At 38.1% G+C, this 19,624-nt stretch overlaps 1 protein-coding gene across 1 annotated transcript in view; it reads right to left on the reverse strand.

The window, feature by feature from the left end:
• Positions 1 to 3,141: 3,141 nt before the first annotated feature.
• The window catches only part of LOC126382671 (uncharacterized), a 33,453-nt gene continuing 16,970 nt past the window's right edge, over positions 3,142 to 19,624 (reverse strand). The window contains exons 21-50 of the mRNA XM_050032677.1: positions 19,378 to 19,452; positions 19,003 to 19,062; positions 18,762 to 18,818; positions 17,509 to 17,577; positions 16,971 to 17,042; positions 16,776 to 16,835; positions 16,597 to 16,668; positions 16,274 to 16,330; positions 16,093 to 16,167; positions 15,945 to 16,010; positions 15,794 to 15,862; positions 15,622 to 15,693; positions 15,238 to 15,264; positions 14,910 to 14,975; positions 13,983 to 14,054; positions 13,828 to 13,887; positions 13,522 to 13,590; positions 13,350 to 13,415; positions 13,182 to 13,253; positions 12,943 to 13,005; positions 12,317 to 12,388; positions 12,155 to 12,214; positions 11,801 to 11,872; positions 11,611 to 11,673; positions 11,216 to 11,278; positions 10,282 to 10,356; positions 9,805 to 9,844; positions 9,555 to 9,606; positions 8,473 to 8,887; positions 3,142 to 7,033 (exon numbers count right to left, since the gene is read on the reverse strand). Coding sequence (XP_049888634.1) covers positions 5,267 to 7,033; positions 8,473 to 8,887; positions 9,555 to 9,606; positions 9,805 to 9,844; positions 10,282 to 10,356; positions 11,216 to 11,278; positions 11,611 to 11,673; positions 11,801 to 11,872; positions 12,155 to 12,214; positions 12,317 to 12,388; positions 12,943 to 13,005; positions 13,182 to 13,253; positions 13,350 to 13,415; positions 13,522 to 13,590; positions 13,828 to 13,887; positions 13,983 to 14,054; positions 14,910 to 14,975; positions 15,238 to 15,264; positions 15,622 to 15,693; positions 15,794 to 15,862; positions 15,945 to 16,010; positions 16,093 to 16,167; positions 16,274 to 16,330; positions 16,597 to 16,668; positions 16,776 to 16,835; positions 16,971 to 17,042; positions 17,509 to 17,577; positions 18,762 to 18,818; positions 19,003 to 19,062; positions 19,378 to 19,452 — 3,978 coding nt within the window. The 3' untranslated portion in view covers positions 3,142 to 5,266. The remainder of the gene's footprint in view (positions 7,034 to 8,472; positions 8,888 to 9,554; positions 9,607 to 9,804; positions 9,845 to 10,281; positions 10,357 to 11,215; positions 11,279 to 11,610; positions 11,674 to 11,800; positions 11,873 to 12,154; positions 12,215 to 12,316; positions 12,389 to 12,942; positions 13,006 to 13,181; positions 13,254 to 13,349; positions 13,416 to 13,521; positions 13,591 to 13,827; positions 13,888 to 13,982; positions 14,055 to 14,909; positions 14,976 to 15,237; positions 15,265 to 15,621; positions 15,694 to 15,793; positions 15,863 to 15,944; positions 16,011 to 16,092; positions 16,168 to 16,273; positions 16,331 to 16,596; positions 16,669 to 16,775; positions 16,836 to 16,970; positions 17,043 to 17,508; positions 17,578 to 18,761; positions 18,819 to 19,002; positions 19,063 to 19,377; positions 19,453 to 19,624) is intronic.

Below are 19,624 nucleotides of genomic sequence, written 5' to 3' on the forward strand. Positions count from 1 at the left end.
AAGTGTCTAAATATATATTTTTTCAGGGATATCTCACTGAATTTACATTTTTTTTGTTCTATGAAAATGTTCACATCAATGTATAAACAATGTTTTCAGCATAAACAACAGTCAACAACTTGAGCTACTTACAGTGGTAATCACAATAACAACATGTACAGACAAACAATCGAGACATTATCTGTGTTCCAATTTCTGATGCAACCGTGTCTTTTCATGTCATGTGAAGAACCCTTCCTCATTCTTTGACATAACTGTCATCAGAGACTTGTGAACATGTGAGATATGATTCTGCAGAGATTATGATGATCAGGCTGAAAAGTATTTCAGAAGATGCTCACTTCCTTTTGTTCATTTCACTTAACTGGGATGTTCCATTTCTTCTACAGGAACTAATCTAATAATCTATTTTATTTTGATGGTTGAGTTCGTCAAATACTCTTTGACATTGCTCTGTAAATAAAGTTGGAAAGGTTAATGTTTGGAAATAAAAGAGAGATCTATCACTGGTATTTTTCCAATTAAACATCCTCCGCTTCACTGTGAATCAATTAACCTTTACAAAAAGAGCTATGATATAAATGAGTCATAATGTAAGTACTGCACACACTCACAGTGCTCATGTTAAAAAAATGTCCTTACTCTGACAAAAAGAAACTGTTATGATAAGATAAGAAAAGATAAGATTAAGATAACATTATATTACTGCCACCTTGGTTTAATAGAGCCACGACTTAAAACCAGCGAATGTTGCTCCTGTTCTTTTTTTATTCTTCTGTTCAACAATTTGGTTTTTATGATCTCCAGGACGACTTTGGTTTTCAACGTTTAGTTATTTTGGGTAAATTAGTGTTGAGAATCAGTTATTTAGGGACATGAACGTTCATAAGAAGCTCTGCACACTCCTCTCAAACTACATAATGACATCTTGAGTTCTGTAACAGTAAAGCTCATACACATGCAGGGTAAACCCACACAGGTGTTGCTGACTGAATTTTGTTTGACTGACAGCAGCTTACATTTTCTTTCTGTTGATGAGCTCAATAAATCCCAGCAGCTCCTTCAGCACCTCGAACTAAGCAGATAGACTGACTGAAAACAGCAGGGCGAGTGTGCATTTAGACAAACACAAGGTTATATCTTTACTTTGCATTTACTGAATTATTTGTTTTATTTTAGTTATTTAATCTTTTTATTTTTGAAAGCTTTGCAAAACATCTACCAATCTTTACTTTCAAATAATATTTCCAAAGTACTTTACCGCAATCACTGTACTGTCGTAAGCAGAAATACCTCAATATAAAAATTATTTTTTGTTTTCACAAGTAAAAGTCCTGCATTCAAAATTGTACTTTCAATACAGAAGCTTTATCTGCAGGATGCTAAGTATCACTCACTCACACTCATTACTAAGCAAAATGCTCCCTGGTTGTTATATTATCATATATTAATATGTTGGATTATTATTACTGATGCATTAATGTGTAGGGAGGATTTTAAAATTAGAATGGTTGATATCACATGGGTGGAAATTTGATGTGTTCACCACCCTGCACTACTCGTCACACTCAGCTTTGCTGTAGAGCTGGTTGGCACTGACCTGGCACACACAGACCGACAGTGTGGTCAAAGGCCCAGATGGGTGCCCAGTCTGTGCAGGATTCTTACACAGCTTGCATCTGACAAAAAATGGTTAAAATGCAGCAAAACTAAACAAAATATTTCACACCTCACCCTCAGTGCAACATCCTCTGCAGACACTCATTTTCAAAGTTTTTCTGGCTGCCCAAACATCCTCTGTATTTGTAGGGTTCACAGGTTACTGAGGAGAAGCTGTATGTAGGGCCTAGTCTAGTTAATATAGCTAGTTGAATTTGTGTGGATCATTGGACCAATTTTTTGTTTACTGCATTTGCCCTGAGATTCACGTCCCAGACAGTACTTGTCCTAACACTGAACACAAATCCAAATTTAATTGCCAGGATTTACAGACCGTGGCCCCTGGACCATGTCACAGCTCTTACAGTAAACATTAATATCTACAATGTCAGATGGAGGGATACACAGACTGTAAGTAATGCTGCCTGTAACCCTGTACTTAGGGAAAAATAAACTTGCTGTCACTTATTAATCTACTGCTTAGTTTTCAATGGAGGCAGTTGTGCAGGCTCAGAGTGCACTACTGCCATCTTCTGGTATTTTCCTGACATATTTAGCTTTTTTCCCACCTTAACGAAATACAATAAATGAAGGGAAAATACAATTTAAGAACCATAGTTTGAAAAACACAAATGCTACTTAAATAGTAAGCCTACAGTACAGATTGGGTTAATTTTGGTAACCACATAATTGAGCCCTTCACTGTACCTTTATCCTCCTGAGACCTGAACTCCTCTCTCCTAGTTATTTGGGATCAGTAGTGCCTGGTAAGTATAAAAAACTAAACATTGTCAACGATAATTAAGTCCCAATGTCCTCAAATGAGATGACAATAAAGTCCTAAAGTCGTCAAACAAGTACTTCCTAATTAACAGTGTTTTAGTGTTAGTTACTAAAATTTGTACCCAGACTGACTAAGCAGAGATGGCTGCCATCTTGTTTTTACATGGATTAGTGCATTGTGCTCTTACTACCACTAGATGGCACATAAAATTGTCAATGAATGAGGACATGTTTAATTTAAGTAGAATGAAGTATAAGGTCATGTAGTTTAAGTGTTACACCTCTAAAACAAAATCTAATCACAACTTGTATTTTGTCAGATTAGTTGAGCTACTCCTTGAGCTCAAAATGTGGTTTTTCCACATACCCACTGTCAACTGCAGAGGCGCTTCCTTGAGTACAAGTATCTGTGGTTGGGAATTTCTGCACGAGATGATACTGCAAGATTGCAGATCTTAAATGAATTCCGGGTTAGGTTTTCCATCACTCCCCAGTGGTGATCAGCTTTTACAGCCCATAAACCACAGCAAATCTTTTTGAATCTCATATGGATCTTTGAAAATCCCCAAACCAACCCCTTCTTATTTATTTTTGTTTACATAGATTAATTATGTGTGAATGTATAGTATGAAGAGGAGCAGGAGAAAGAGAAAAATAGAAAAGTGACATTCAAAATCAAAAAGCCAAAACAGCAACACATTTCAATGACTAATAATTTATTTGTTCAATGAGAAACCAGCACCAAAGAAGATATTTACCCATATAAAAATACATACAGTGAACATATATAATCTCAGACAACAGAAGACACCAGTAATGAAAACAGAAAAAGTAAACCATAGCTAAAGATTCCAAAAACATTAAGAAGTCATATAAAATACATTAAACTTGATATGAGGAAGGCAATGGCTGGTTAAAGTGCACGGAGTGAAAATTGTCAGTAACAGGAGAGTTTAAGAAAAAACTAAACATGAGATGATTTTATTACAGAAACTGCAATTATTATTCTACCATCCAGTAACATTTCCCAGAGCCAGTGTGCTACCTGCAATATAACAACAGCATGAATAAAAGTAGTTTTTCTCCTGTTCACACTAATAATGGTCTTTTTAGGGAAATAAAAACACTGGTCCACCAGCCAATACAATACAAACACAATATGAAAGGCACAATATGGACATAAACAGTCCTACTATGGGGGAAAGTGTCTAGTTTTACCCTGAAACACCAGAAATATAAATAAGTAGCAGACACCACCATGTTTCAGAAACACCTTAAGATTTTAAATATACAATTAAACGTGGTAGATTTATCACAACATGAATAAAGAAGTCATAAACAATAGTAGCAGCCTCAATTTTGACATCATTTGCATCAAGGTGAGATTTTGCAGGAAATCTGCTTTATAGATTTCTGTCAGTAGTAAAAACACAGACTGTTTCTGTATGTACAAGATTTGGATATTACTGACTTTGGCGCCCCCTTGTGGGAATATCCAAAAAGACACTTTTGCTGAAATTGATAAATGCAGCTTATTTCCCTCCTCAACTTTTGTCTGAGCATAATATCAGAAAATTATTTAGAGAGAGGTCATGATTGCATAACATTTATACACACGGGGTCTTTATTCTCTTTGGTTGAGATAAACCCAAAACTTTTGATGAATAGGCTTTTCAGCAAGGAGCAGTGAACCTGGAACAGTATTATTACCTGTTATCTCTCACAATTAAAGGAGAGGTTCAGTGTTTTTCTGCTTAGCAACTGCAGATGTGCATTAACACTGACATGCCCATGTGTACACTGAGAGAGTTAGAGGTTGCTGCTAGTTCATCAACCAAGCAGTCCCCAGCCTTTTCCTGTCAGTCTCCTCTTAGGAAGTTAAAAACATTTCAACGTGTAACTTGAATTCACTGTTTCTTACTAGTTTATGTGAAAAATACGGCCTCAACTTTGCACATACATGCAACAGCCCAGTTTTTACACACAAACGACACAAAGTTCACATTACAAGCAAATGTGGCCTAAACCTTATTTCTTTGCTCTCATGTAACACAGAACAGTGTGAACACAGAAATCTATTTTTTTTCCCAATCAGATGTGGGCTACATTTATATGTGGCCCTAAATCTGACACATATGTGATCACTTGCCATGCAACCGATGTGAGAATGGTCACATCAGAATTCATGCGTTTTTCCACATCATACTTCACTGTGCAGGCACAGATCACTCTCCATATGATGCTGAAATAGTCCGGCGGGACCAGAGAAGCCATACCACTGCAACAGGAGGCTGCCCCAGTCACCAATAGAGCCCGAGTGCTAAATGCTTTCTGACAGGGACATCTTGCCTAAATGCCATGACAGTGTTGTCGTCAGGCACCCACAGATATATTGGAATGTAGCCCTGGGCACGCTAAGGTTTGGAAGAACTGTCTCTCTGTGTCTCCTGACTGAGATGTTTCAGAGAGTATTAAGCCCTGTAATATGAACGTAGCAGTAGAAAACCAAAGTATGAAGGCTTCCTCATACCAGATTTGACTTAATGAGCATTACCGGTTTTCCCCTCTCTCTCTCCTGTAAAAACTCTCCATCCTCTGCTTTACATAACATTTGGAGTAAATCTTACAAACCGGACTCTTGATAGCCTAGCCAGCATGACTGAATTAACTGATAATCAGACATTTTTAGTAGCAGAAACTCAACTTGGCAGGAACATTTCTTTGGCAACTTAATTTCAGTTGGTCTTAAAATAATACAAATCTGACCTTTCACATGATAATAGCGTATCTAAGTTTAAAAATGCCACATACAACTTTTTTGAAACTAAATATACAGACCGTCTTCCAGCGGGGCCTTGGAGTGAGGTCGAGATCCTCGGTGGCTGTGTTGATGCTCTCTGTCTCTGTCACTCCCCCTCCTCTCTCTGTCACCCCCTCTCCTCTCATGGTCCTCTTTCCTCTTCCCCCTCTCCTCTTCCTCCTCTGCCCCTGCTCTCTCAAACTTCCTCCTCGCGCTCTCTATCCTGCTCCCTCGTTTCTCATCTCCCACCTCCCTGTGCTCATCGTGCTGAGCTGCTCCTCTCCTGTGGTGGCTCCTCTTTGAGTCAGATTCCTCCCTCCTGCTCCCCCACTCTCTTTCCGAATGCTCCCTCCTTGTTGCCGCTTCGTGACTTCGATGCGACTCCTTCCTCGTGCCGCTTTTCCCATGATCTTCCCTTTTAGTCCCTCTCCCTGTCTCTTTTCCTTCTCTCTTCTCTTCTCTACCTTTTGCCATCTCAGCTCTCCAGTCCCTAACTCCTCTGTCCTCCTCTGGCCTCCTCCAGCTCTCCATCCTCTCACTGTGTTGTACATCCCTGCTGCTGCCTCTTCCCTTATCAGTTTCTTTCGTTATGTGTTTGCTTTCTCTCTCACTCCTGTCAGGTCGATCTTCATCGCTCCTGCTGCTGTGCCTCCTTGTACTCTCCCTATCCGCCTCTTTCTCTTTATTCGTTGATCTCCCTTCAGGCTTCATCTCTCTTTCATCCTCTTTGCTGCTCTTATTCCTTTCACTCTCTCTCTCTGTCTTGATCCATTCAGAATATGCCTTCCCACTTCGTTCCTCTTGTTTCAAATCACCTAATCTATTCTTAATTTCCTCTTGTTCTTTTCCCATTTTATTTTTCTCTTTCTCCTTCTCATCTGTCTTTTTATGTGTACCATTGTCTTCTTTTGCCTGGTCTCGTTTGCTCTCATATTTTTCTTTCCCAGCTGTAATGCGGTTTTCAGTTTCTTTATTCTCTTTGTTCCCTTTTCGAGATTGTTCTTTCAAAACTTCCTCTTTGGCTGCTTTGACAGTCTCACTTTTCTGCTCCTTTTCCTCATCAGTCTTGCTTTCTTCTTCACCTTTTCCCTTTTTACTTTCCTTCTTTCCCTCTGTCTTAGCATCCTTCCCTTTTGTTTTCTCTTTGTCTTTCTTTTCCTCTGGCTCTCCTTTTTCCTTCATGCTCTCTTCCTTTTTCTCCTTCTTACTTTTCATATTTTCCTTCTCCATCTCTTTAATCCTCCTTTGCTCCTCCTCAACCTTCTTGTCCAGTTTTTCCTCCAGGAGGTCCAGCTCCTGCTCCAGCTCAGCCAGCTTCTGTGGATCGGACTCAAAATCGTCGTCAACTTCCTCCTCCACCTCCTCAATCTCCTCATACTCCTCCACCTCAATGCCATCCATGGTCTTCTGCAGCTGTGTCTTCACCTTGTTCAGCTCCAGCAAGCCATCTTGAAGTTCTTTACATACGTCCCTGATCTTGGTGGCGAACTTAGTTTTGGCGCCTTTACGGAGTTTGTGGGAGTCTTTGGCGAGGAAGAAAATATCCAGAGCGAGAAAGAGGGCTGACATGACGCCTGTGGTGACACTGATAGCCTGGGCAGCTTTGGCAACGCCACCTGCAGCGCCCAAAACCTGCACAGTGCTGATGAGCTTATCTGTGTTGATCATCAGGGCTTTTCCGGCACGGCCGCCCTCCTTCATCACGTGCTTGAGGTTATGGTTCAGAGCCTTTTTTGCAGCGCTCTCTGAATATTTCTCAAAGTCCCACCCCTCTAGGGTGTCCATACCTGCCTACAAGAGACACAGAGACAAAAAAAGTTTAAGATCTGTCTCAGAAATTAGATATTGTTCAATAAATAACTTTGCATGGACACTACTATTGTTGAAGGTTTTCCCTTTATTTAAAACTTATACTTTTTCACACTCTTTTGTCAGAAAAAAGGATAAAATAACCTATAAAAAATATAAACAAATGTAATATAATAAATAACCTATATTCTAAAATTCTGAACACACCTCTTGGTTTAACTATTAAGATAACTAAGCTCTTCCCACACTGAACTTAAGCACAGCCCAATGATACTGGATTTTTGAGGCTGATAACAATGTTGATACATAAGAGTTCTAAATATTGGCTGATGTTTTTTACATGAACACATAACAAATGAAAATTTTCAGGATACAGGATAGGGATCCCTTGAATCGGTTTGACATTTTCCAGTTGAAAAATGGTGCGATGCTGTTTCTACATTACCTCAAACATACAGTCATTCCTTGTTACAACATTGGCCAACTCATTCACAAATTCAATGATCATTTTTGCTAAATAAATTTTCAACGGAAATATTTCTGAGTTGAGTTGTATCTAATTCTAAATAATACTTAAAATAATTTGAAGAGAATTTAGGGCTTGTTTGGAGCCCCTAACCCCTCGAAAGGTGATCCTTTTATCTTCTGTACACAAGATAATAACTCATAACCACATGATATCTTTTGTTTTGTTTAACTTGTGCACATAAGATAAAATGCTAACTAATTAAATAATTAAATTGTGCACAAAAAATAATAACTTGTTTCTTATCTTGTGTGCACAAGGTAAATTGTCTTGTGGAAAAGAAAAGAAAAAATTTTTTTTGGGGACTTTAGGGGCTTCATAGGTCTGCGCACTTGTGATGGCCATTTATTAAATTTTCTGGCATTTTATTGACCACATCTAATTTCGCTAGTCAAAAAAGTAATTGAAAGATTGATCTAAAAAGCAACAACATTGTTTCAGGAATCTAGTTCTGGTCAACTTTTAGGGTTTTTGCATAGCATTTTCTATGTCTTCACTAGGCCTGTAAAGTGTCCCCAGCAGTTACTACTGAGAGATTTGTGGCACCTCTGATAGATTAATAGTTGACTTTATTAATCCCAGGAGGTAAATTACAACAACATAGTTGCCAAATACATGAAAAAAATATTAAAACAGCAATGACATTGAAACAGACACAGATTCCAATACAGACGAATAAAAATTTAGTCAAAAATTACAGTATGCTTTCCTAATTTTTCAAGTGATTTCTAAATGTTCTGGATGTGCAAAGAGCAGAGCTGTGAAGTCTGACAGCACCCGACAGGAATGATCTCTTGTATTGCTCCTTCACTCACCAAGGAAGTCTGTTGCTAAAAGTGCTAAATCTGCAAAGCCTGCGTTATATTTCTAAGTACAAACTCAAACATTTCCTCACCTGCACGAACTCCAAACACTCCCTGATGTCTTTGATCTCGTCCTGGTAGCCCTGGATCATCTTCTCCAACTTCTTACGATCCATGTTGGAGTGAACTGTATCTGTGATATTTGCCGTTGCTGAGGTGATGCTGCCTGCTGTTGCTACACCGATCCCCACCGCCGTGACAATAATAGAGGCACCGAAAGTGAAAGGCGCCAGAATGAGTCCGGTGATTGTTGCCACGCTGCCTGCGACACTGGCCACTCCTCCACCCACAGCGGCCGACGTCGTTTTTTTGTGGAATTCATCTGCAGCATCAGCCAGAGCCATAAGTTCCAGGATGCGTTGCTGTAAAGATGCCCCCCGCTGGTTGAACAGACGCACAAACAGACGGGCTGCCATGTAGACACGATCGGCTGCTTGCTCCATTGCCCTGGAGACACACATGAAAGTTGTGAAGGCTTGAAACTCACAAGACTGTGCAGGTGGACACAGCAAATATGAACGCTTAGAATATTTACACTTATCAGTTCAAACCCAAAGTTACAACAGGGTTTCTGCAGGGCTCACCAAGTTACAAATTAAAACATTATAAGACCTCACATAATAGCACAGAATGCCATTTATTACCTGTTTCATGATCCTACTGGACAAAAGTATGATAGTATGATTGAAAACCAGTAGGACCGATGTGGCCCAGAATGATTAATTATTATATCACATTTGTTTCAGTACTTTCCAGCAGTGTATAACAATGATTACTATTAATACATTTAATTATATTAACATGACCTGAACCTTGATGAGCAGCAGAAAATTGATGGATGGATAAATTAACTAATAAAATGATTAATTTATGCAAGTTTATTTAAGTTAATTCAATTTTTTGCTAAAACTGACACTTGGCAATTATGAGTCGAGCCTCCAAGCTACAGTAGCTAACAATAGTGACCGTGTTTGCTACGAGTCTGATAGATATCCTGGATAAGAAAACAGAAATCAAACAGTAATGCTACCTTAAAAATGCCCTCACAATGCCAAAGTACTATCATCATTTATTTTAACTAAAAAGTTTTTAAAAGAAAAGAGACTATACTTACGTTTCCTCATCATCATCCTGTGTATTTGAGGTCTCGTTCCACTCTGCCCAACCTGGAAACCGGCAGCAGAGATAATACAGTTAGTACATGGAGCAAATACATCAAATTGTGTTTGGTTATAAGTGTTAGTGTTGATTTATTTTATCTCGTGTGTGTGTGTGTGTGTGTGTGTGTGTGTGTGTGTGTGTGTGTGTGTGTGGTATCAGTGGTGGAGCAGTACAATAAACAATGGATGGACACTCATACTGACCTTTGACTGTGTTCCACCATTCCATCAATTCATCGCTTTCCTAAAAAGAGAGACCTTTGTCAATGAAAATGTAAATATGATTTATTTATCTATTAAAAAGTAATTCATGGAAACATGTATAGTATGTGCATCGGCATGTGACTGCGGTGATTTTCCCTGAATAATCAAATACTTAATAGCCGTTACAACTGCTGTGTGTTGTGTTTGTATCCTACTCCGTTTACTAAGTCCATTAAAAAGTATGTGACATGGTGAGCCCCCAGTTTTACCTTGTGTATCTACCTGTTCGTCACTATTCATAGTGCACAGTCAATTTTCAGTCTAAGAAAAGTAATTATGCATCTAATCAGTTATTTCTTTGTGAGCTCTTTCTGGTAGAAAACATAAATGTACATATAATAAACAGTAAAGCAAACACTAAATAAAAGGTCAGACCAAATGAACCAAACTCCCGGTGTGACAGTGCCCTAAACACACCTGTTCAGCCTCCAGAGGGTTGCCTTCAGTAGGATAAGCCACCATCTCCACAGGCTGGACCTCCACTGTGCTCTCCTGAAAAACAACAACATAGCCACAACTTTGTGAGACAAAATTCAGTTTAAAGACTGAACTACTGTCAATACCTTTCTCTGTGTGTCTGTCAGCATCATGTAGACACTGAGTCTCACCAGTCTGTACAGAGTTGACATACAGCTAAGGGTTTGTTTCCATATAATTACTGTCACACACAGTAACATGCCTTTATGGTGCTGTACGGCAGTATGTCCTACTATTAACTTGCTAAATGCTAACTCATGACCACTTTACTGGCTGCAGATGTAGAGTGGTGACTGGTACCAGGAAGGCTGTGCTTCACAAACAAAATACACAGTTAAATGACACTTTAATCGTATCACACTAACATTGACATTATTGAAAAAATATCCATAGTACAACAAAGACATGCTGTAATTACTCTTTTTAGCTGATTTAATTTACAGATTTTATCAAGTGTCTAATTACATAATTAACATGGCATGATGTTATGTTTCAGATTTCAAAATAACTGAATAGTTATTTGAACATTTTCATTTAGTCAGCCATGCTTGTGGACCTGCATGATTTTTATAACAACTTCCATTTTCATGTATTAAACATTTTTTATAAGTGTGTTTCTGAATCTTCAGACTCTGTTGTCCCAGATTTATTTGGACTTGAAGGAATTCATTTATTGTAACAGATTTTTGTCAACCAAAAATCAGTTAACTTCACAGCTGCAAGATAAACTGGATAAACTGTTCACAAAAACAGTTAAATATATAATATATAAAATATATAATATGTAGGGTTGGTTGCAGTTTTGGATTAGATATTTGTGAATCTGACTAAAATGTTTTTCTGTGTATCTACTTCATAATATCTTCATGCAAACCTGTGCTGGGTTCAGCTCTTGTAGCTCAACAGTCTCCTCAATGATAGGCATAGTGTCTGGCGTCTGAGGAGGAAGAAAATAAAGATTAATGTCACTAAATCAGTAATAAGCTCACCTCAGAACTAATACACACATTAACAAGAAAACCAAGTAAAAGGAATATGAATTACACAGAAGACAAAACATATGTGTCAAATACACCAGGATAACTTATAATAACTATAATAGCTTTTTACAATACGTTAAAAAAAAAGGAAAAATAGAAAATGGTCTGCATGTTGATATCCATATCTGTTCAAAGCTTCAGATCCCCTTACAGTAATGTAATTAAATAAGAGAAGCGAGGTGCAAAACAGCAAAGTGAGTCATAAGAGTTACAGGAGATCAGCACGTACCTGTGAAGTTAGATTAAGCTTGGGTATTCTGGGAAGTGTTTGCTTGACTCGGAATGACACAACCTGAGAAACAAAACAAGAAAAGAAAAGCTTGTCAGTGATAAAAAGAACTAAAGAGAAAAATAGTCTCAAAGTTGCTCCAGCTACCTTCTATCACGTCTTTTAAAAGTGAACAACAACAACAACTCACTCGTCTTTTTTTCTTGATGGTTCTCCTGCGTCTCAGCCCGCCTCCTCCTGGTTCCTCCATGTCCTCACTTTCCTGCAAATAATGAAAGAGATAATTAGCACATAATCAGGAAGTTTATAGGGACTACTGTCACTAGTATTATGTCTATTGCTGGCACCTGTGACAATGTAGAGACGACTAATATTGTTTTCACTTTGTGAGTGTGTGTTTGTGTCATCATGGTAAAATGTGGTCCTGGTGATGCCTACTGTAGGTGTGATAGGTGTGTTTAACTACTGCTAATTGTATGAGTTATGTGTTGGTGTTATGTTGATATGTACATTTCATGCCTCTCAGTGCCAATAATATTTATACCTGATGTTCAATTGCTTTGGGCGTCCTCCTGAATATTCCAGCAAACCCTGTTTTTTTCTCCTGTCAAAAAAACCCCAAAAAACATAAGATGAGGCATTCATGTAAATCACAAAAACGTCAAGATACAGTCACATAGAATCATACCTCTACATCAAGACTCACCTTTTGGGCGCTTGTAGCTTCTACAAGATTATCTTTACTGGTCGACCATTCACCAAGTGCTGAAAGATCCTCCTTAAAAATACAAGAACAAACAGAAAGCAAAGCATGACTTCACTTACTTTAAAGTAGACAAGTTCAACACAGTCAAAAACCTACTCAGATGTTGGAAAGTAAATGTAAAACTGTAAATGATGGCATTGAGATCTATTTTAAATGTTTGTTGACAAAGAATAGAGAGAATGGAAAGAAAATGCTTGGCTTGAATATTTTAAATTTCATAAGAGCCTTCCCTTGTTTAGATTTTTGGCCTTTGACCTAAACATGGTGCTCTCAGATGTCATGAATGTACACTGGCACTAGTGCTTTCAGTACTGCCAAGTGTATTACTCTCTACACTCAACATCTATAGCATGTAGGTAGGTAGTCTTCCTGACGTTTCTGCCATTTTTTTCCCCTGATAAAGCTTTTTTGAGGGGAGTTTCTTCTTCTCCAAAGCGAGGGTCCAAGGACAGAGTGTGTCATATGCTGGACAGATTGTAAAGGCCACTGAGGCAAATTTAGGATTTGTGATCTGGGGTATATAAATAAAACTGACCTGACATCCACAGACAGAGAGTAGCTCTCACCTCATCACTTTCTGCAAGGCTGTCGCAGCTGGCAGACAAATCCTTCATGTTACTGAGAGGATCCTGGAAAACAGAAAGGAGCTTCAATAATAAATAAGTTTGTTTTAACTTGCTGAAGAAGAGTTATCCACAAGATGAGTGTCTTGAAAATGTAAATGAATGTAAATGAGAGCTAAATAACAAGCAATCAAAAACATCACCGCCAAAAACACAAAAACAAAATGAGTTTATTTGGTCACCTGTGTAGCAATCGAGCGTGGCGCTGGTTTGGGAGACTTTTTGAAGATCCCAGCCAGTCCGCCAGTCTTCTCCTAAAACATATGAAAAAAATCACATATCAAAATTAAATTAATGAACAGCAGAATCAAGAACAAGCTGAGACTGTGATAGTGGGACAACATTTGTACCTTTGATGTGTTTGCTTCCAACAGATTTTCAGTACTGCCAAATAACTTCTTATCGTCGTTTAATTCCTGAATGCACCCAACAGAAAACAAAAATTTCAAAACAGCAAAACAAATGCAAAGTACTGAAATGTCATATAATGTAAAGTTTTCTGTCAAATGGTTATAACTGCACCTCATCTGTTGTAGTCCCCTCTGCTGGTTTATGAGTCTTCTTAAAGATGCCACTGAAAATACTTTTCTCCTGAAATAAAACACACACTGTGTAAGTGACAGTAAATCTACATCAGGAGTATCTTAATGTGTCATAGTTATGTGTACGATTTAAAACACAGTACTAACATGTTGACATTTTTTAAGCATAAGCTGAATAAATGTAAAAAATGTAAATAAATGTATAATCGCACATTTAAGTGTATTAAAATAAACATTTATCAATATATCATAGTGCTGATGATCCTGTTTTGATCCAACACAGTACCTTTGTGTTTTCAAACAGACTGTCACTACTTGCTGAGAGCTCCTTTTGGTCGTCTTTGTCCTGAGGAAACAAAGAAGAGAAATGGACAGTTAATAAATATGTATAATAACAGTCTCAGACAGTGATGCTAACAGTGTAACTAGTCACGCACTTACCTCTGCAGCTGCCTCTTCTCCAGACACTTTGGGTGTTTTCTTGCGAAGTCCACTGAACAGCCCGCCTTTCTCCTGAGAAGTGAAAATGCAAATGAGTGCAAAGTTTCTCCTTTCAGTTGGCTCATGAAGAGTGCAAAACAAAGCTTTAAAGGCTCAACAGGTGGGTGTTTATGGTGTTGTCAGGTATCTCCAATTGCACCATGTTTCAAAGAGACGGACAGTTGATTTACATTCTACCTTGCAGCAGTGGTCAAAGAAGTACTGAGATCGTTTACTCAATTAAAAGTTATAATACCACAGTACCAAAATTCTTGGTTACAAGTAAAAGTCCTGCACTCAAAATCTTACCTATGTGAAAGTACATGAGCATTAGCATCAAAATCTAGTAAAATTATGGTACAAAATTACTCCATATGCAAAATGACCCCACTCAGAGTGTTACTATTGTTGATGCATTTATGTAACATTTTAATGTTGTCAGGCAGAGTTAATTTCAACTACTTAATGCACTGTTATGTAGTTTAATTTATAAGAATGCACAATATTTTCTAAACTGATCTGATTTACATGTTGACCTTGAACAGACCAGAGAACTACAGCTAAATGAGGTAATGTAAAAAGTAAAATATTTCCCTCTGAAATGTCGTGGAGTAGAAGTGTAATGTAGCAGAAAAAGGAAATGCGTCAAAGAACAAGTACCTCAAAATTGTACTTGAGTAAATGTACTTGGCTACATTCAACCAGGCAACCATAAAAATGTTAAGTCGTAGTCTCTTGAAACGCACTGTAGATTCTGTGAGTAACTCATGACTTTGCAAACATAATTCTGTCAAAGGAGCATTGTTGTCATGTGTGAGGCAACACTGTGGAGACATTATATTATTGGGAGGATGCTGCTGTGAGTGTTTGTTCAGGGCGGACACTGACCTCATCAAACGGGTTGTCAATGCTGGCTGATCTTTTGAGGATGCCGGCCAAGCCTCCCTTTTTCTCCTAAAACACAGATCTTTTGTTATTTCTCTCAAATGAAAACATTCAGAAACAGAGAAAGAAAAATTGAAGAGAATTAAGAGTCGAAAGCTTCATTTGCTCCCAAGATCGCAATGAACCAGAATTTGCTCCCACTGTTAGTGAATTTAAAAAAACAAAGAGTATTAAAGGAGCAGTGTGTAGGATTTAGTGGCAATTAGTGGTGACGACTGCAGATACATCCAGCTGAAACTTATTCACTGTTCATAGTTCAGGAGGTTTTTACCGAGAGCCGAATTATCCGCAGAGGTGTCTTCCTCACCAAAACAAACAGGCCAGGTGATGTAAACCAGTAAAAACACAGAATAAAGCGGTTTCACGTTAAAAAACACTGTTTTGAATGGCCCTATCTAGAGCCAGTGTTTGGTTTGTCCATTCTGGGCTACTGTAGAAACATGGTGGTACAACATGGTGATCTCCATGGAAGCAAACAGAGATTTTTTTTTTATCACATGCAAATTGGTCTACAGCTACATACAGGATAGGAAAAACACAAAGAAATCATCTCATATAATCTGATGTTTGCAATCAGTTTTCAGTTTATGTTGACATAATGAGAGCAGCCACAGTGAGACAGAAAGAGAGGGTTAATTTTTAAAGACTGATATACCTTTGGGGCGGTGGTGTCAGACAGATTCTCGGTGCTACCTGACAACTGTTTCTCACTGTTCACCTCCAGCTCCTGAATTCAAACCAGAAAACAGTGAAAACAAATATTCACTCCATCCTCCATAACAGTAGATTTCACAAGTGGTTTAATCAGTCTAATCAAATCACAATACCTTGTCTGCTGCTGCATCCTCTGCTGGTTTCTGCGGCTTCTTAAACATGTTGCTAAAAATGTTTTTCTCCTGAAACATAATTTGGTTGTTACTGAATGTTCCCTCAACAGATATTTTACCCTACAGGCTTCTGTTGCATTACACTGCTCACCTTCTTGGCGTTATTCTCAGACAGGTCGTCATTACTGGCCGACAGCTCTTTCTGAGCCTCTTGTTCCTGAAACAGACAAATTGATGAGAGGGTGAAATTGTGTTTCGGGTTTAGAAACTATCTGCACATTTAGGAAACACTCACTCACCGGTGACTCTGTCTTTTCTCCAGATGCTTTGGGAGTCTTTTTGAGGAGTCCACTGAACAACCCCCCACCTTTCTCCTGATGACACACACGAGACAAAAATGTTGAAGTAGTTAAAATATAACAAATCAAACTGCTGTTTTGTTGAAAAGCCATTAATTATCTTGGATTTTAATGCACTGACCTGTTTGTTCTCGGATAAGTTCTCAGTGCTGGCTAAGAGATCGCTGTCAGACTCGTCCTGTAAAAAGTGTTCAGAGGTTTTAAAGGCAAATGTTAATGTGGGAATACTAAATAAAGTTGACTTAAATATTTCAATCTTCACATTGCGATTGCAATATGAGTCCCGACTTTATTGGGAATAGAATTTTTACATTTCATTTTCTCTAAAGAAATATAAAATGATGATGGTGTGATTTTTGCTGGGGTCTTACATCTGGAATATCATTTTTCGGCAGTTGTATTTCATTAAAAATGTTGAAAAAGGTTGACAAATTACACTTTTACCTCCTCAGGTTGAGCAACTTCTGCCGGTTTGGGAGCTTTCTTGAATATTCCACTAAATATTCCACCTTTTTCCTAAAACATACACATTCAGACAATGAGTGCTCTCTCTTAACGTGTCCTAAAGGTATTTAGGACTATTATTTTAATTATATATATATATATTAAAAAAAAATCCTCACCTTGTTCTCAGAAAGAGCTTCCCTGCTGCCTGAAAGTTCATCATCTTGTGACTGTGTTTCCTGAGAAAAAATAAACAATCAGAACCTGTTACACACTACAGACATTTTTCTTTTACAGCTAACGCCTCAGTTTACAGGGAAACATCACCACATTTACGAGATGACTGAAAGGGGCCAGAAAAACAGACTTCTTACTTCCTCTTTGAGAGGACCGTCAAGAAGTCTGGACGACTTCTTGAATTTTCCACTGAAAGCACCTCCTTTCTCCTGAAACACAAATAACATTTTTTGAACATCCAGGTATCCAGGTACATCAAGGTATTTTTTATTAGTAATAATGATTCTTTACATAAACCAAAAAAAAAGCATTAGAACAACATAAAATGAGATTTAAAGAAACGGTAAAAGTTCAGAAATGCATCGAAGTGAAATTACATTTGTTTCTAAATTTTATTTTTCCATGTACTTAATTTTGATGGAGTTTTTGATGGAATCTTAACAGAATATTGTCTTTAGTCTTTTGTATTGTGGGACAGCTGTTTTAGCCTGTTTATATTGTCTTAACATTTTTTTTAATGCTACCTTGAATGGTGTTACCTGTATCACAATTACATACAGGTAGCACATTTCATTACCACATCTTTTTCTCTATAATATCAAAAATAGTGGGAAATGGCTGTCACAACTGCCTGGAGCTCAAGGTGGCGTCTTTAAATCTAACAACCAAACTGACCTTTGTGTTGGCAGCCTCAGACAGACTGTCATTGCTGGCAGAAAGATCTTTCTGTGCTGAGAGATTCTCCTGAAACAAGAATTAAAAACTGTGAGCAGCTCTGTAGAAAATGGTACAAAAAGGTTACAAGAAAATTAAAAGTGCTTGAATATTTCCATGTCTGTCATATATTAACTTATGCTGCTCCTGCATTACAGCATTTCAGCACATTGGCAGACATACAGGGAGCATGCATCATACTGGCTGCGCTCCCTTTGGTCATGCTCACATGCTGTTTTCTTTACAAAGTAGCAAGGGCAGGTGAAACTGGTTAAATGGAGTGCAGACAGCAGACGAGGCGGTAGGAATGACACTGAATCTCTGTCAACTGATTTTGAATTAAACAGCAGATGGTAGGGCTGCTGTGATTACAGCTGGTAAGTGTTGACAAAGACACTACAGAAATATTTTCTTTGTCTGTATTGTTTATGATAGTGTTGGTACACATGGTATTTTGTTATGTGTCGATTCAGGTTGGCATACGTGACATGTGCAGTTTTTTTGGTTTATATATTCCAGTTTCCCACGCATTGCTACTTTTGCATTTTCAAAACTTTTCCATAATATTTGCCCCAGTTTCCATGACGTTATTTAAGCAGTTTAAAACAAATATACACAGATACAGCCACACATTATTAAACATGCACTTCCCCGGCATTTATAGATGAGCAGCAGCTAGCGCTTGCCAACTTGCAAAATGTCAAGGCAGGGATAGAAAACTAAAGATCAATGCAATTTGACGTACTTGGATTATAGTTCTGACACTTCTGTATGCATCTATTTCTTGTTAAACAAACATTTGCTTTATGGGTATGTCTGATAATTGATTTGTGACCTTGCCTGCACCTGAGCGTCTGTGATATGGTAAGTTAAGGTTGATTGCATTCATGCCCCTTTCAGGCTTCCCCTGTCCACGTGGATCAATGACCCAACACAGTGGATCTATACATGTATAGATGTCCAGATTGCAATATCTGCTGATTATTTGGTTCTATCACAAGGTATTGATAGGCTAAATGTTTGTAAAAAAAAACAAAACAACCTACATTAAACCAATATTAAAGCTGGATCTCGTGTTATGTGCTGTTTTATCTGCAGAATGAAAATGCAGTGAAAACCACACCCAACAAACCAACACTATGAGCGTCATGTTTTGGGTGCACAATAAAGCATCATCTATATTTAAAACTGCACTTGTGTTTGAGAAGCTGTACCTCTCCAGGTGTTTTGGGAGTCTTTCTGAGGAGTCCACTGAACAAACCACCTTTCTCCTACAGGGAAGCAGACAACAGGGTATTTTGTTTAATTTCAGTATTAGGAACTTTTCTTCCACCTAACGGAGCTGCAGATATTTTATCTCACACTTGCTCTCATGTTGGTGGTGACTACACGATGACTCATGCAGTTTCAGTGGGTGCGTGGGGAGGATCTGTCCGTTCCAAGATGAAGACTCACCTTTTTCTCCGACAGGCTGTCAGTGCTGGCAGACAGCTCACTGTGCAACGACTCTGCATCCTAAACACAACAAAAATGTTACTCAACCTGTGTGAGCATAACCAATGAAGCCGGTTACTGAAACAAAACCAGGTTAATGCAGATTTACGCATGTAATAATCTGAGCATCATTTACCAACAGCTGGTCAGTAATTTAGTCTTCTCCCATAGCTCCATATCATATTTCTTTATTCAAATTCATAAAATGTTAAACAAGAAACTTGTTTTGTAAGATCCAGTAAACAAATGATGTGCACAATGTTGTTGACGCCATAAACTCACAGTTCATTAGCTCCAAGGCTTTCAAAGTGACAGTTTAGTATTTAAATATTTTACCTCCTCCAGTCGAGGGGCTTTAGAGAGTTTGGGAGACTTCTTGAACATTCCACTGAAAACACTTCCTTTCTCCTGCTACATGAAGAAAAACAAGAAACTCATTGTCAGTGCCTTTTTTTGATTAAGTTACTGGTTTGTTTGTGACAATGCTTTGGCTAAAATTGTTTCATTGAGTTTGCTCTGAATACTGAGGACAAATATGTAAAGCTACAAAATTCAAAACAAAAGGTTGTATAACTTATTTTTT

The sequence above is a fragment of the Epinephelus moara genome, chromosome 21 (genome assembly GCF_006386435.1).
Source record: "Epinephelus moara isolate mb chromosome 21, YSFRI_EMoa_1.0, whole genome shotgun sequence".
NCBI classification, from domain to species: Eukaryota; Metazoa; Chordata; class Actinopteri; order Perciformes; family Serranidae; genus Epinephelus; species Epinephelus moara.